Genomic DNA, 14,384 nt, shown 5'->3' on the forward strand with positions numbered 1-14,384 from the left:
CTGTGGCCAATGCGGATTGAGGACAACCATGCAGTCTGTTTGGGATCCATGTTGTCACCCTAATCCATCCACACTTGTCCCATATACGTAGATGACACAGTAAAATGTACGGTATAGAAATGTGTTGTATGCATGACAGCGTAGATCATTTAACATAGAATTCAAGGTATGTCCACAAAATATAGATGACAATTGTTTTATTTAAAATTACTCAGCTACATTACAATTCTCCATCATTCTTATAAATGATAAATACATTTGAAATTGCTTGGCTCCTACAGTGATTTTCTTTAAAGGAGTACAAATGATAAAATTACACAAAACCCAAGCTAACAACAAAATGCACATTAAACTTGCTTGCATCCGTTAAATATCTTGACCTGAAAACTTTGTTTTCTCAGTGTCAGTAGGACATTCATTAACTATCAAATTCCCATCTTGTCCCACTATGTTGTACAATTTACATAGTTAAAAGTATTGCACATTTGCTGCTTGACAGAACAGTGTTTTCCAATGTGGACTCTTTATATAAGGCTTGACCTTCAGATTTGGAGCCTTTGGCATCTTAGAGACATACAATGGATGCTCTAAGAAGAGATAGACTCTTTATTCTTCCCTCCAATTGTCATTATTTTTCTTCCACATGTACCTATCTCTCCAAATGTATCTCTAGCCATTTGTATTCATTCAATGTTTTTCTATCTGTATGTACATTTTTGTTTAGTAGTCAGCTAAGCAGTTCGTGAGGAAGGCAAAATCAGTTTAGGGGTGTTTGGACTATATTATTTTATTTCTTGGGTCCAGCTCAGCTCCTTTTCCATAACCCCTTTACTGTGTGTTTATAATAAACATTTTATGTTTGACAGTAGCTTTGGTTGTCGGTGTCGTTTGTTCTCACTGTTCCTGTACACTACACCACTTTGCATGAGTTTTATATTACGGGTCTCTGTACCATCCACCCCAGACTGCTAGAGCCACAGGGGTGGCTACACCATGGTACTTAACAGAAAAATGTGTACAGTGCAGCCTTGTGGAGAAACCTAGTGAGTGCATCCTTTAAGGGTAACTTATTGTTTAACACTTTTTATAACTTAGTTGAATTAACCAGCGAGGATAAAGATAATGTGTGAATATTTAACATTTTTACATTCATTTTAGAATTGAATACTGAACAAAAACCAAACTTCAAAGATTTTACTGAGTTAAAAAAGTATAATTACGCATGCCCACCAAAAGCTAAATTGCTGTCAGGTCAACCCACATGGAAAGAACCTATATGAGGATATATGCGCATATATGTAACCTATATGCAGTCTATATGCACATATATGCTGCATATATGCTGCATATATGCACATATATGATAATATATATGCTGCATATATGCGTGTATATGCCACATATAGGCAAAATTGAGGTGCATATATGTGCATATACAGGCCATATAGGTCTCCTGTATTGCTTCTTTATATCCACATATAAGCCCTATATGTACATACAAGATACGTCTCCTAGCTCATGGCAAGATCTGGTCATTTTGTAGCTCATATCTCACTTTGGAAACTGTCATACATGATGCCTAGCTCATATTTTCTATTATCAAGGCAATAACTAAGAAATAACTAAAAAAAATTATGCTAGAACTTATGTATGTGCGAACACGTGAAATGGGTATCACATCTAATTGGCATGTTATGGAATTTAACTATGGCACTTAAGTGAGAGGAGATGTCTACACGTTTTCCTGAAACATTTACAAGGTCAATAGTGGAAAAGAAGGAAATGTATAACAAAATGGTTTGTGTTTTTTTTATTTTTGTCAATCAAGCCTTTTTTCCAATTTCAAGTCACTTCCAGATTCACATTACAGCTCATACACATCCACACATTCACCGTTACATCCACCAAATGCAATGTTTTCTGTATTGTCTTAATGCATTTTCCAGAATATGGCTGAAAGGTCATTACAGTCTGAATGTAGCAAAAAAACTAACAAAAGAAAAGTACATAGAATATACATTCAGGTAATCATCATCATCCCACATCTATCTGAGCATTTCACTGTGGTTAATGAATTTGAAGACAATGTCAACATTTCTGTTCACAGTTTTAACAAACAGACACTTTTCTTTTATCTGAGATGCTTGTATAGCAACTAAAGGCCCCAGACATTTCCTTACAGGGACGTAATAACAAGGATTCTTAAATTGACCGCAGATGTCCTGTTTCACTTTTTGGTAGTACTTCCCCACTGCATAACATGTCTCCCCCTGCCCCAGATCACAGACAATGAATGTCTTCACAGAGAAAATACTTTCCTCTCGATCAGAAAGAATGACAGTGTACGAGTTTCTCCGAAAAGTACGCGAGTAGTTTTGTGAATGAACTATTTCAAGATTAACCACTACTCTGCAAAAATACTTCACAGTGACTCTATTTTCAAGGTTGCTGATGCTGTTCAAGGCCAGAAAATCATCATTTCTGATCATACAAATTTTAGGCCTACCCAGAGATGTAACACCATGACAGCGACTTACTTCCTGCACCATTTTTTTCTCAACTGAAAAAGACTCTAAGAGAGCTAAGTAATCATCAGAAGCTGCCACCATGGTTTTTTGGGAAAATGATGGAAATGCAACCTGTAGCCAAACTGTTTTCATTATCTGCAGAGAAACTCCCTGGCTGCTCTTTATCATATCTAAAATGATCCCATTGTATGACTCAAACACAAATGCAGACTGTGCCCAGAGGGGACCCCAGTTCCTCACAGTATTGGGCAGATGAAGGCACAAATGTACATTGAAAGTGACATTATTGATCCCATAAAGGGTCTCCATTTCCTGAACAAACTCTGTTAGCAACCCCTCAGATTCTGATATGTGCAGTGGTGATATATTCTCACCGAGTAGAAGAGAAACCCCCTTTACCAACTTAAACCAGTGCTTCAGATATTTTTCAGGTAAGACCCCTTTCAATGTTGGTATGCTGTAATAAAACAACCACATGTTCCACTCGTGTGCCTTCCAGAACTTTTTCTCTTTCACTGAGCGAGGGACACGGGAAACATTACAGGGGGGTTTAATAGAAGTTCAAATGTCATCAATCTGTTCTGTTGAGTGTCCGATATACCATGGCGATTGGTTGTTTTCAGAATGAAACCACAGCGTGGTGATGCTTCTTGCTACACCCAGCAGCACACTGTGCATATAATCTGGAACACAGCCATCAATGATATTAAAATCAGGTAGACAAGACAAAATACTAGGCCCTTTCACTCCCTTAGTGGGGTTTCCAGCAAGAGCCTCTTCCACCAGATCATCAGTCTGGGAGGGATTCCTCAACTCTGCTTTTTCATAGGGATAAGCCCTTACACGCCCCCTGCGTTTTAGCACACTTGTTCCTTTCTGCATACAAAAAGAACACCCAAACTCACCATTAAACTGTTTAAAGTTCGGAATCAGTGGCCGAGCAACTGAATCTGCCACCATGGTAGTAAGCAGTACTTTACTTGTGACAATTTCCCCACTTTCACTTTCCCATATAAGACCATTAGAGTACAACTCTATGCATTCATCGACAAATGGTTTCATGTAAGTGTTCATATTTGGTTTGTTTTGACCAAACCACAGGCCACAAAGCATAACATGTTTTGCACGTAGCTGTATTGGCAGTTCATTAATAGTACACAAAATTGGCCACAAACTTTTTGTGTTTGATTTGTGCACTGGCACTCCATCACAGTTGAAAGTCAGTGATATGCTGTCTGGTGATGCAAGGGGTGATCGTTTTTTGTATAAATGTCCATCATATATATCTTTGATGGAGGCATCCTTCTTCTCAAAGCGGTGTTTCAGGTGTTTCCCTAATTGGTGGTCCTCAAGCAGTTTTTTAATTTGGTATTTTAGTGGCAAGTACAAAAAACACTGGTCTTTTTGTGCATGCGCTTTTGATGTGTCCTGGTCACAGACTGGGCACTTGACATTAAAGGGACCTTCCTGCATGCTTACCTTGCAACTCTTGCACACATAATGTACTTCTAATATGTCTTTCACTGAATCAAATGCTTTGTAGAAAAGGTACTTTGAGCCACTAACCAATTCCCCACCAGGACCAGCAATAAAGTTGATAAGATGCATGATGTCCTCCAAGGCTCTATTTGTTAATCCATGTTTGAGTTTTAATGCCAGCAGCAGGAGTTCCACCTGTTCTTTTGTTGGTTTCTGGTCTAAAGTTGGACTTGTGGGGTCTTCTAGATGTTCCTCTACTGGCTCCCCAGGTGAAGAGCTAGGGCCAGGTATGGGTTGGTTCATCTGTGAATTTAAAACATTGGATTAGCAATCCCAAATTTGCACAGACTCATACAAATGTACCATTTCATGTGGTTGGTAACCACTTGCATTTGAAGGCTCAAGTGTCTTTGTTTATTTTTTTTAACAGTCTTCTCCAAATTAATTTTATGCCCCCTTTTGTCCACATGTATATTTTTCTGACACTTTAAGCAACATCAGGAAGAATTGGGTTGTGGAATTATCTATGATGATTTACATTAACTAGTGTGCATGCACATGCACGAACAAAACAAAAAACACCTAACTTTAATATTTTTGCCATTTTTAGCCACTTACTGTGTCATCAGAAGCAGTAGACACCGGGTCATCTTGATTGTCCTCTTGGGTGAGATACCTAAAATAAAAATAAAAATCATTCAGCAAGAAATATGTAGGTTTTTTTATTTGGTATTTAATTTGGTGTGCGTGTTTTCTACTTACTGAGTTGTAGAAGAAGAGGCCACAGCTTCTTCATCATCACCCATATCTTCAGAAATGTCCCTAACAAAAATGTTGTGGTAATGTTAAAACACTTCATGCATCACTCAATATAATAGGATTGATATGACTGATTGATTAAGTCCAAGCAGGTAAATTCCATTCATGAGGTGAAACCTTTAAGACTGTAGATTCAAAACACACAAAGTGAAATATTTTCCTGGCTAGAGTTCCAACTTGAACAGTTTTCTTTATTTATTTACTTTGGACATGGAAAGGTACAGTGGACATGGAAAGATACATTTTACCTTTATACAAACATACTTAACATACATTAAGGGGAATTATGCCACATGCGTTTACATGATATAGGAAATGATCTGTAGCTGGTAGCTTTGTTAGCTGGCTAATTTAGCTAGCTAGCTTCTAGTACGTTTTGTTACAAGACTTACTTTCGTTTACGTCTTCTCTTTGTTCTTTCTGGAACGGGTGCTTCGTCGTCAACGAGGTACCTTTTGTAACGTACTGGATCCATATCTATTGCTTTTCTTTAATTGCGTCTAAATTGCATTTCTCCACTCTGCTGCCACCGATCAGCCGCTACAGCGTCGCGTAGTTGATGACGTCATCCGCATGCGGCCCAGCACACTATCTTTCGCGCCGAAAGATAACGGCTGGGCGTAAAAATGGCGATATCAGCGTTGGAGATCCGCTATGTCCTACTTGAATGGACTGAGGGTGAGGATAGAGGGGCCCATAGTATTTTGGCTCTCGACTGTGTCCGGAATTTTTCAGTAAAAACATTTCTTGAAAGGACTGAAAAAAACGAGAAGCTGGTGGAATGGCGAAAAGGCCGCCAACCCTGGCCGGTGCACCGAGCAAGAATTATTGACGTGGCAAGTATGTTACATGCTAACTTTATCTGACGTTATGTAGTTACATACCACATTTAATGTTTTTTCTCGCTCTTAAAGAAGTCTAAAATGGATCTTGCTAGGTCCCTGGTTAGCAATAGCTTCGCTTTCTGGCTCATGTTAGCTACATAATTTGCTAATGTAAGCGAAGTCCAATTGGGACTAATGTTAGATTTGGTAACGTTAAGCATGATTAGACAAACGTTTGCAGTTCATGATAACATTTTAATTTTATTGCACCAGAATTTGAAAAAACTCTCCAAATTAAACTGCGTGGGATCGAGATGGAGAAAGAAGTCACACAGCAAACAAAACATCCCAAACTCAAAGTACCGTGATCAGGGGCAGACTGAGAAGGCTTCAAAGAAAAGGGTAACTGACTGCACCAATTGGTGCTTTACTTAAATGATCTCCCCCTCTCTCTCTTGTTTCTTAATGTGTAGGCATGTGTGTAGGTTTGTAATTGTGTCATCTATGATGATTTCATGTGCTTTGTTGACAAGATGTATGTGCAAGGTGGTGTAACGTAAGTTAATAAGAGTTGGGCTAAAAGTCAGTCTGTTTCTCTCTGTCAAGGTTGACAATAAAAAGAGATGTCCTTCTAAATACAACCACGAGGAGGAGGAGGAGAAGGAGGAGGAGGAGGATGAGGCGCGTCATGACAGGCCTTCAAAGAACAAGGTACACTACCAGTCTGCATCCAGTGTGTGTTGTTACATTGCAATACAGTAAAGATAAGTAAGACTTTTATAATAAAGTGCATTACCAGTAGCTGTAACAAGGTATGACACCGGCACAGTAGGCAACTTTGTCCTCTCACTTTCTCTCTCCCTCCCAGCGGGCCAGCGAAGAGGAGGAGCGTATTGGGGATGAAGAGGACATAGTACCACCCTCTAAGAAAAAGGTAGCCTAAATGATGACATCCATTGTGTGGTGTATTACATACATACATTACATGACATACAAGATGAGGAAGTTTCATGTTTTAAGTAAGGAATAACCACCAGGAGGCCAGACAACCAGTTACATATAGCCAAGTGGAGGGACTTCTGCCCTAGACTTCTTGCCACCTTCCTCTTACACCTCTCGTGACATCCTCCCAGCCAATCAGAATCAACCATTTACAAAATAAGTTATATAACAATTAGCTGTTGTTCTTCTCTCTGTCTCTTTCTCGTAGACAGCTGCTGAATTTAGAAAACACCTGGATGAACAGATGTGGGAGAGAAGGAAACTTGACCAAATGCAAAGAAATTTGCAGGAGTTGAGAAATGAAGTCCATTCTCTTAAAAATGAAAATGCACGTCTGAAAGACATTATCATCAATCGTAAGTATTCCTAATTTTTATATTTATTAGCAAGGTTTTTTCTGGAGATGGATATTGCGGTGGCAGAGAAGTGTAAACTTAGAAATGTTATGGGCTGAAACACGTGTTTGGCAAAATATGTTGTTAGCTGGTGAGGTAGTGTGTGTGCTCATATAGCCGTTGATAAGATTCAAATTAGATTTATATTTATTTGTCTCTTTCTGGAGGAATTTGTAGAGGGTTAACAAAAGTCATGGCCTAGAGAACATACAGTTCATGAGAATAAATGATGCTTTTCTGCCTTCAACGGCTCAAGAAGGCAATCGGCTCCAGAAAAAAACCCTGGGGAATTAGAATTTGGGAGAAATTGGAGAAAGAAAATTGCGTTCACAACCAGGTTTCCTATGCAGAGCCTTATCAATGGGCTTTGGAGGGTTTTAGCTTGAGTTCACACCTGCAGGAAATGTCTTTCGAAGAGTAAGGGCACTGAGTTGCTGGGTGCTATTTTGATCTAGTGATTGTAATTATAGTTTTTTATTTATATAACCTCTTTCTAGAAATCCCTCAAATGAAAAGTGACATCGCCATTATTGCTCAAAAGGTAAGTTCCTCTGATTTTCATTGCTTTTTAAAATTGTTTCTCAAGCAGAACTGGAGAGACTTGTGATGTTGGGCTGATTGATAGTGTTAATTTTTTATGTATTTACACTTTAATTTATTTAAGAGAATAACTATATTTTTCTTCTATGAAGAAGACTGGAAGGACTCCTGTGGAGGATCTAGATTCCTCCTTCTCGACTTTTGGAGAAATGCAACCGGTGAGTAACCCCCTTGCATTTTTATTTATTTATTTATTTTACTTGTTACTCAAACAGAGCTATATGGATTTTTATTATGTTTGGCTGATTACTTTTGCATGTAACTTTAATTTATTGGCATGTTTAATGTTTTTCAAGCCCCCCCTGTAAATAAGAATCTATAGTGGCTTGCTTGGATGAATAGAAATTGTTGAGTTTGACTATGTTTCTTTCTTCTCTAAGACTCCAGAGAGGAGACAGAGCCCAGAGGACACCGAGCCCTTTAAAGAGAGTCCCATGGTGACTGAGCGCTTTCGAGAGACACCACAGGTGTGTGTAACCCTTTTATACCTCAGATTTTACTTAAGGCTCCAACTGAGCTATAGGGATTTTTATGTTGGGATAGTTAGAACCCCTTAATGAAGAATAAAATTTTGAGTACCGTGACGTCGCCCGGTATGGCGCAGCCGGGGCCCCACCCCGGAGCCAGGCCCGGGGTTGGGGCTCGAATGCGAGCGCCTGGTGGCCGGGCCTTCCCCCATGGGGCCCGGCCGGGCTCAGCCCGAACGGGTGACGTGGGGCCGCCCTCCCGTGGGCTCACCACCCACAGGAGGGACCATAAGGGGCCGGTGCAAAGAGGATCGGGCGGCAGTCGAAGGCAGGGGCCTAGACAACCCGATCTCTGGACACAGAAACTGGCTCTAGGGACGTGGAATGTCACCTCGCTGGCGGGGAAGGAGCCTGAGTTAGTGCGTGAGGTTGAGAGGTTCCGATTAGAGGTAGTCGGGATCACCTCTACGCACGGCTTGGGCTCTGGAACCACACTCCTTGAGAGAGGATGGACTCTTCACCACTCTGGAGTTGCCCATGGTGAGAGGCGGCGGGCTGGTGTGGGTTTGCTCATAGCTCCCCAGCTCTGCCGCCATGTGTTGGAGTTTACCCCGGTGAACGAGAGGGTCGTTTCCCTGCGCCTACGGGTCGGGGATAGGTCTCTCACTGTTGTTTGTGCCTACGGGCCGAACCGCAGTGCAGAGTACCCGACCTTCTTGGAGTCTCTGGGAGGGGTGCTGGAAAGTGCTCCGACTGGGGACTCTATTGTTCTACTGGGGGACTTCAACGCCCACGTGGGCAACGACAGTGACACCTGGAGGGGCGTGATTGGGAGGAACGGCCCCCCTGATCTGAACCCGAGTGGTGTTCAGTTATTGGACTTCTGTGCTAGTCACAGTTTGTCCATAACGAACACCATGTTCAAGCATAAGGGTGTCCATCAGTGCACGTGGCACCAGGACACCCTAGGCCGCAGGTCGATGATCGACTTTGTTGTCGTCTCATCTGACCTGCGGCCGTATGTCTTGGACACTCGGGTGAAGAGAGGGGCGGAGCTGTCAACTGATCACCACCTGGTGGTGAGTTGGATCCGATGGTGGGGGAGGAAGCTGGACAGACTCGGCAGGCCCAAGCGTACTGTAAGGGTCTGCTGGGAACGTCTGGCCGAGTCTCCTGTCAGAGAGATCTTTAACTCCCACCTCCGGCAGAGCTTCGACTGGATCCCGAGGGAGGTTGGAGATATTGAGTCCGAGTGGACCATGTTCTCCACCGCCATTGTCGAAGCGGCCGCTCGGAGCTGTGGCCGTAAGGTCTCCGGTGCCTGTCGAGGCGGCAATCCCCGAACCCGGTGGTGGACACCGGAAGTAAGGGATGCCGTCAAGCTGAAGAAGGAGTCCTATCAGGCCTGGTTGGCTTGTGGGACTCCTGAGGCAGCTGACGGGTACCGACAGGCCAAGCGGGCTGCAGCCCGGGTGGTTGTGGAGGCAAAAACTCGGGCCTGGGAGGAGTTCGGTGAGGCCATGGAGAAGGACTATCGGCTGGCCTCGAAGAGATTCTGGCAAACCATCCGGCGCCTCAGGAGAGGGAAACAGTGCCCTACCAACGCTGTTTACAGTAGAGGTGGGCAGCTGTTGACCTCAACTGAGGATGTCGTCGGGCGGTGGAAGGAGTACTTCGAGGATCTCCTCAATCCCGCTGACATGTCTTCCATTGAGGAAGCAGAGGATGAGGGCTCAGTGGTGGACTCGTCCATCACCCGGGCTGAAGTCACAGAGGTGGTCAAGAAACTCCTCGGTGGCAAGGCACCGGGGGTGGATGAGATCCGCCCTGAGTACCTCAAGTCTCTGGATGTTGTGGGGCTGTCTTGGTTGACACGCCTGTGCAACATCGCGTGGCGGTCGGGGACAGTGCCTCTGGGATGGCAGACCGGGGTGGTGGTCCCTCTTTTTAAGAAGGGGGACCGGAGGGTGTGTTCCAACTATAGGGGGATCACACTTCTCAGCCTCCCCGGGAAAGTCTATGCCAGGGTTCTGGAGAGGAGAATACGGCCGATAGTAGAACCTCGGATTCAGGAGGAACAGTGTGGTTTTCGTCCGGGCCGTGGAACACTGGACCAGCTCTATACCCTCTACGGGGTGTTGGAGGGTTCATGGGAGTTTGCCCAACCAATCCACATGTGTTTTGTGGATTTGGAGAAGGCATTCGACTGTGTCCCTCGCGGCATCTTGTGGAGGGTGCTTGGGGAATATGGGGTCCTGGGTCCTTTGCTAAGGGCTGTCAGGTCCCTATACAACCGAAGCAGGAGCTTGGTCCGCATTGCCGGCAGTAAGTCAGACTTGTTCCCAGTGCATGTTGGACTCCGGCAGGGCTGCCCTTTGTCACCGGTTCTGTTTGTAATTTTTATGGACAGAATTTCTAGGCGCAGCCAGGGGCCGGAGGGTGTCAGGTTTGGGGACCACACGATTTCGTCTCTGCTCTTTGCAGATGATGTTGTCGTGTTGGCCCCTTCTAACCAGGACCTTCAGTATGCACTGGGACGGTTTGCAGCCGAGTGTGAAGCGGTGGGGATGAAAATCAGTACCTCCAAATCCGAGGCCATGGTCCTCAGTCGGAAAAGGGTGGCTTGCCCACTTCAGGTTGGTGGAGAGTGCCTGCCTCAAGTGGAGGAGTTTAAGTATCTAGGGGTCTTGTTCACGAGTGAGGGAAGGATGGAACGGGAGATTGACAGACGGATCGGTGCAGCTTCTGCAGTAATGCAGTCGATGTATCGGTCTGTCGTGGTGAAGAAAGAGCTGAGCCGCAAGGCGAAGCTCTCGATTTACCAGTCAATCTACGTTCCTACTCTCACCTATGGTCATGAGCTTTGGGTCATGACCGAAAGGACAAGATCCCGGATACAGGCGGCCGAAATGAGTTTTCTCCGCAGGGTGGCTGGGCGATCCCTTAGAGATAGGGTGAGAAGCTCGGTCACCCGGGAGGAGCTCAGAGTAGAGCCGTTGCTCCTCCACATCGAGAGGGGTCAGCTGAGGTGGCTTGGGCATCTTTTTCGGATGCCTCCGGAACGCCTTCCTGGGAAGGTGTTCCGGTCCCATCCCACCGGGAGGAGACCCCGGGGAAGACCTAGGACACGCTGGAGGGACTATGTCTCCCGGCTGGCCTGGGAACGCCTCGGTGTCCCCCCGGAAGAGCTAGAGGAAGTGTCTGGGGAGAGGGAAGTCTGGGCATCCCTGCTTAGACTGCTGCCCCCGCGACCCGGCCCCGGATAAGCGGTAGAAGATGGATGGATGGATAGTTAGTGGTAATATGTAATTTACTTGCCCCATATTTATAAAATTGTTGAAGAGTTTAACAATGTTTTTCTTCTCTAACAAGACTGCAGCAACAGCTGAGACCTCAGCGAAAACACAGGTGAATAACATATTATGTAGTAAGGATGGGTATAAACTGTGTGCTTTGTAGGAGCCAATTAGTGTTATAAGTGACAATCATCCTCTCCTCCTGCCCCCCTTCACTCCTCTCCACCCACTGTCTTTTCTCCTTCCCTACTCTCCATCCAACCTCCTCCTTTCCCCCCACCCTGTCCTCCTCCTTCTCTCCTTTAATAACGTTTTGGGCAGTGATTAATTTGTTTCATTTCTTTATCATTCATCTGCATTTATACATATCATTAATCTGCATTTATACATAAAAACCTATTAACTATTGGGAAGCTAAGCATAAGAATCAATATGAAACATGAAAAAGTTTCTAAAAATTGCCAATAAATGTATATTGTGATGTGAAATTATTTTTCAGATGGAAGTTATAAAGGGCTCTGGGGTGTTTTGCCAGGCAGAAGCGTGGAAAGCAGCCCGCCTTGCCCCCTCTGCTACTGCCATGGTGCGGAATCTCCTGCTGGGCACCTTTGATTTGGAGACTTTGCTGAAAAGCAACCTGAATGGTACAAAACAACATGTTCCTAATCTCTTCTGTCCTTGAAAAAAAAAAACAGTCATATTCTGTGGAATAAATTATGTGTGTGCGGGCATACCATCGCTTTTTTACTTGGCATTTTTGTATTTCCTTGCACCTCAAGAAAACATGATGTGTATATAAAAAAAACTCTTGCTTTCTCCACCTTCATTTTACACCCCTTTCATAATAATTTTGAAATATTACTTTAAGGTGGGAAGCCAACCAGAGGGGATGGGGACCAGCTGGTCGCACTTGACCAAATTAAAAAGGCAGCCATTATTGGTGAGTAAATGCATAATGCATTGAGAAGGGAAAACCAAACTTTTAAGACTTTATAAGTTCACCACTTTAACCATAGCCTACTTGTAACAAAATTTGTTAGGCATCAATGGAGACTGCATAAAGTAGAGCACCAATTATTGTTACTGTATCTGCTTGGCACCTTTAATACTAATTCATCGCTTTCTGACTTCTTGATCCTACCTTTCCTCTTCTAAAGCCACATTGCTGGGGTATTGCGCTGTAAGGTGTGTAGTCCTCTATTTTGTAGAACATATAGTGTTGCAAATAACCTCATGGCATATTGTTGTCGTCTGAAGTGTTCTTAAATAATCATATTCACCCCTCCTTCACCTTAATCCCCTCTGTCCTGTGTTTGTGCCTTATTTTGTCTATACCGGTTATTGATTTGCTTGATTTTATTGCTTGATCTTATTGCACTTCGAGTAAACCTAGCATGGCAGCTCGCGGGTGGAATGTGTGTGTGAATGGGTCAATGGGAGGACATTGTAATGTATTTTGGGGGTGCAGGAAAATGCTATAAAAGTGCAGCCCATTGACAACTAGATATGTTTACATGTGCAAAGTTTCTTACATCAGATAAAAAATTTGAGGGATTAGAATATCTGAATCTGTTTACATGGAAACAAATAATCTAATCATGACGTGCATAAACATGCACCAAGCCTTATTCAGAATAATAGCATTTTGACATCCGCAGAGCGGTCTTAATTTCCCTAAAACAACTGCAGAAGTTGTACTTCACCTGTGTTTTAAGCTAAACAAAAAACTCGGGAGTGGCAACATTTTTCCTATCCATGAATTTTCTCTCCTTTGGATGCACATGATTGACTGTGTGACTGTTAACAATGCAGTTCCCATGACGGACGTGTGCATATGAAAGAACAATGCCCCCCCCCCAAAAAGGGGGGGTGATGTTTCCAATCAGAATTTCTTTCAGATTTAGCAGAATCCAATCAGAATCTTCCAATTGACGTGTTTACATGACACATTTTTTATTATGGTCAGCCCTTTATCCAAAATATGTCTCCAGTCGCAGCTGTACTGTAAGCACTTTGGGTTCCTGATGAAGCACTATATTATTATTATACTGTCTAATTATTTTTGTCTTCTCTAGATGCTACATTGAAGAAGTGGCCGGCAGCCAGCCGAGGGCAGATAGGCACATCTATCAATTCAAAGCTCACGGAGCTGAGAAGATCAACAAGATAAATAGTTTTTTTTTTCTATTCAGTTTTTTGTCTTGTTTTTGTTCTTGTTCTATTTGATTGTTCTTAAGTAAATAAATAAATGTACATTTCTACATTTTGGGCTTTTATTTATTTTGCATAGTAGCTATGGATTTTAATAATTTTACTAATATATAGGTAAACATATAGGTGCATATATACATGCATATATGCACCCATATATACTTGCATATATGTACCTATATAGGTACATGTATGCACGTATATATGTACCCATATATGTACACATATGTGCATATATGGGTACATATATACGTGCATATATGTACCTATATAGGTACATATAAGCCCGTATATATGTACACATATGTGCATATATGTGTACATATATGCACACATATATACGTGCATATATGTACCTATATAGGTACATATATGTACCCATATATGTACATATATGTGTATATATGTACATATAATATAGGAAAACGGCCAATTTTATATATGTCACATATATTAAAAACATATATCAAAACCTATATTTAAACATATATGTTTATATAGGTTATTTCCATGTGGGAAGTCCCTGCTGAGGATGGAAAGCACAGAGATAAGCTTTCCTTAACCTCTTAAAATCCAAATTCTCAAAAAGAAGGTTGGAGGTGGCCTATAGAGAAGAAATTAACATTCAGTCCTTTGGCAACAGCTCTGGTAGGCATTCTTTCTGTCAGCATGCCAATGTCCTGCTCCCATAAAAGGTGTGACATCTATGGCATTGTGTCATGTGACAAAACAGCACTTTGTCTTTTATTGTCCCCCACACAGT

At 42.8% G+C, this 14,384-nt stretch overlaps 2 protein-coding genes across 5 annotated transcripts; one reads left to right on the top strand and one right to left on the bottom strand.

Moving 5' to 3' along the window:
- Positions 1-1,373: 1,373 nt before the first annotated feature.
- Positions 1,374-5,325, bottom strand: LOC114839546. The gene is made up of 4 exons (XM_029121239.2): positions 5,219-5,325; positions 4,770-4,829; positions 4,626-4,683; positions 1,374-4,310 (listed from the first exon to the last, which is right to left on the bottom strand). The coding sequence occupies exons 1-4, from the start codon at positions 5,299-5,301 to the stop codon at positions 3,090-3,092; spliced, it is 1,422 nt and encodes a 473-aa protein (XP_028977072.2). The 5' UTR covers positions 5,302-5,325; the 3' UTR covers positions 1,374-3,089.
- A 107-nt stretch (positions 5,326-5,432) lies between these two features.
- Positions 5,433-13,646, top strand: LOC114839460 (cancer-related regulator of actin dynamics homolog). 4 transcript variants are annotated; one of them, XM_034289150.1, is made up of 13 exons: positions 5,433-5,662; positions 5,924-6,052; positions 6,257-6,361; positions 6,519-6,584; positions 6,861-7,008; positions 7,545-7,588; positions 7,740-7,805; positions 8,028-8,114; positions 11,487-11,522; positions 11,910-12,054; positions 12,279-12,350; positions 12,568-12,595; positions 13,486-13,646. In XM_034289150.1, the coding sequence occupies exons 1-13, from the start codon at positions 5,453-5,455 to the stop codon at positions 13,634-13,636; spliced, it is 1,287 nt and encodes a 428-aa protein (XP_034145041.1). In that variant the 5' UTR covers positions 5,433-5,452; the 3' UTR covers positions 13,637-13,646. The 4 variants fall into 4 exon arrangements, with proteins under 4 accessions (XP_034145041.1, XP_034145042.1, XP_034145043.1 ...); XM_034289151.1 differs by having other exon boundaries at positions 7,743-7,805; XM_034289152.1 differs by lacking the exon at positions 12,568-12,595.
- Positions 13,647-14,384: the final 738 nt, after the last annotated feature.

Source organism: Esox lucius, chromosome 20 (genome assembly GCF_011004845.1).
Source record: "Esox lucius isolate fEsoLuc1 chromosome 20, fEsoLuc1.pri, whole genome shotgun sequence".
NCBI lineage: Eukaryota > Metazoa > Chordata > Actinopteri > Esociformes > Esocidae > Esox > Esox lucius.

Bases quoted from the DNA above. Each gene is read 5' to 3' on its own strand.
- LOC114839460 (XM_034289150.1), top strand. From the start codon at position 5,453: ATGGCGATATCAGCGTTGGAGATCCGCTATGTCCTACTTGAATGGACT. The intron at 5,663-5,923 runs GCAAGTATGTTA...TTATTGCACCAG, and splicing joins GAGCAAGAATTATTGACGTG to AATTTGAAAAAACTCTCCAA. The intron at 11,523-11,909 runs GTGAATAACATA...ATTATTTTTCAG, and splicing joins AGACCTCAGCGAAAACACAG to ATGGAAGTTATAAAGGGCTC.
- LOC114839546 (XM_029121239.2), bottom strand. From the start codon at position 5,301: ATGGATCCAGTACGTTACAAAAGGTACCTCGTTGACGACGAAGCACCC. The intron at 4,684-4,769 runs GTAAGTAGAAAA...TTTTTATTTTAG, and splicing joins GCCTCTTCTTCTACAACTCA to GTATCTCACCCAAGAGGACA. The intron at 4,311-4,625 runs GTAAGTGGCTAA...TTAAATTCACAG, and splicing joins CTACTGCTTCTGATGACACA to ATGAACCAACCCATACCTGG.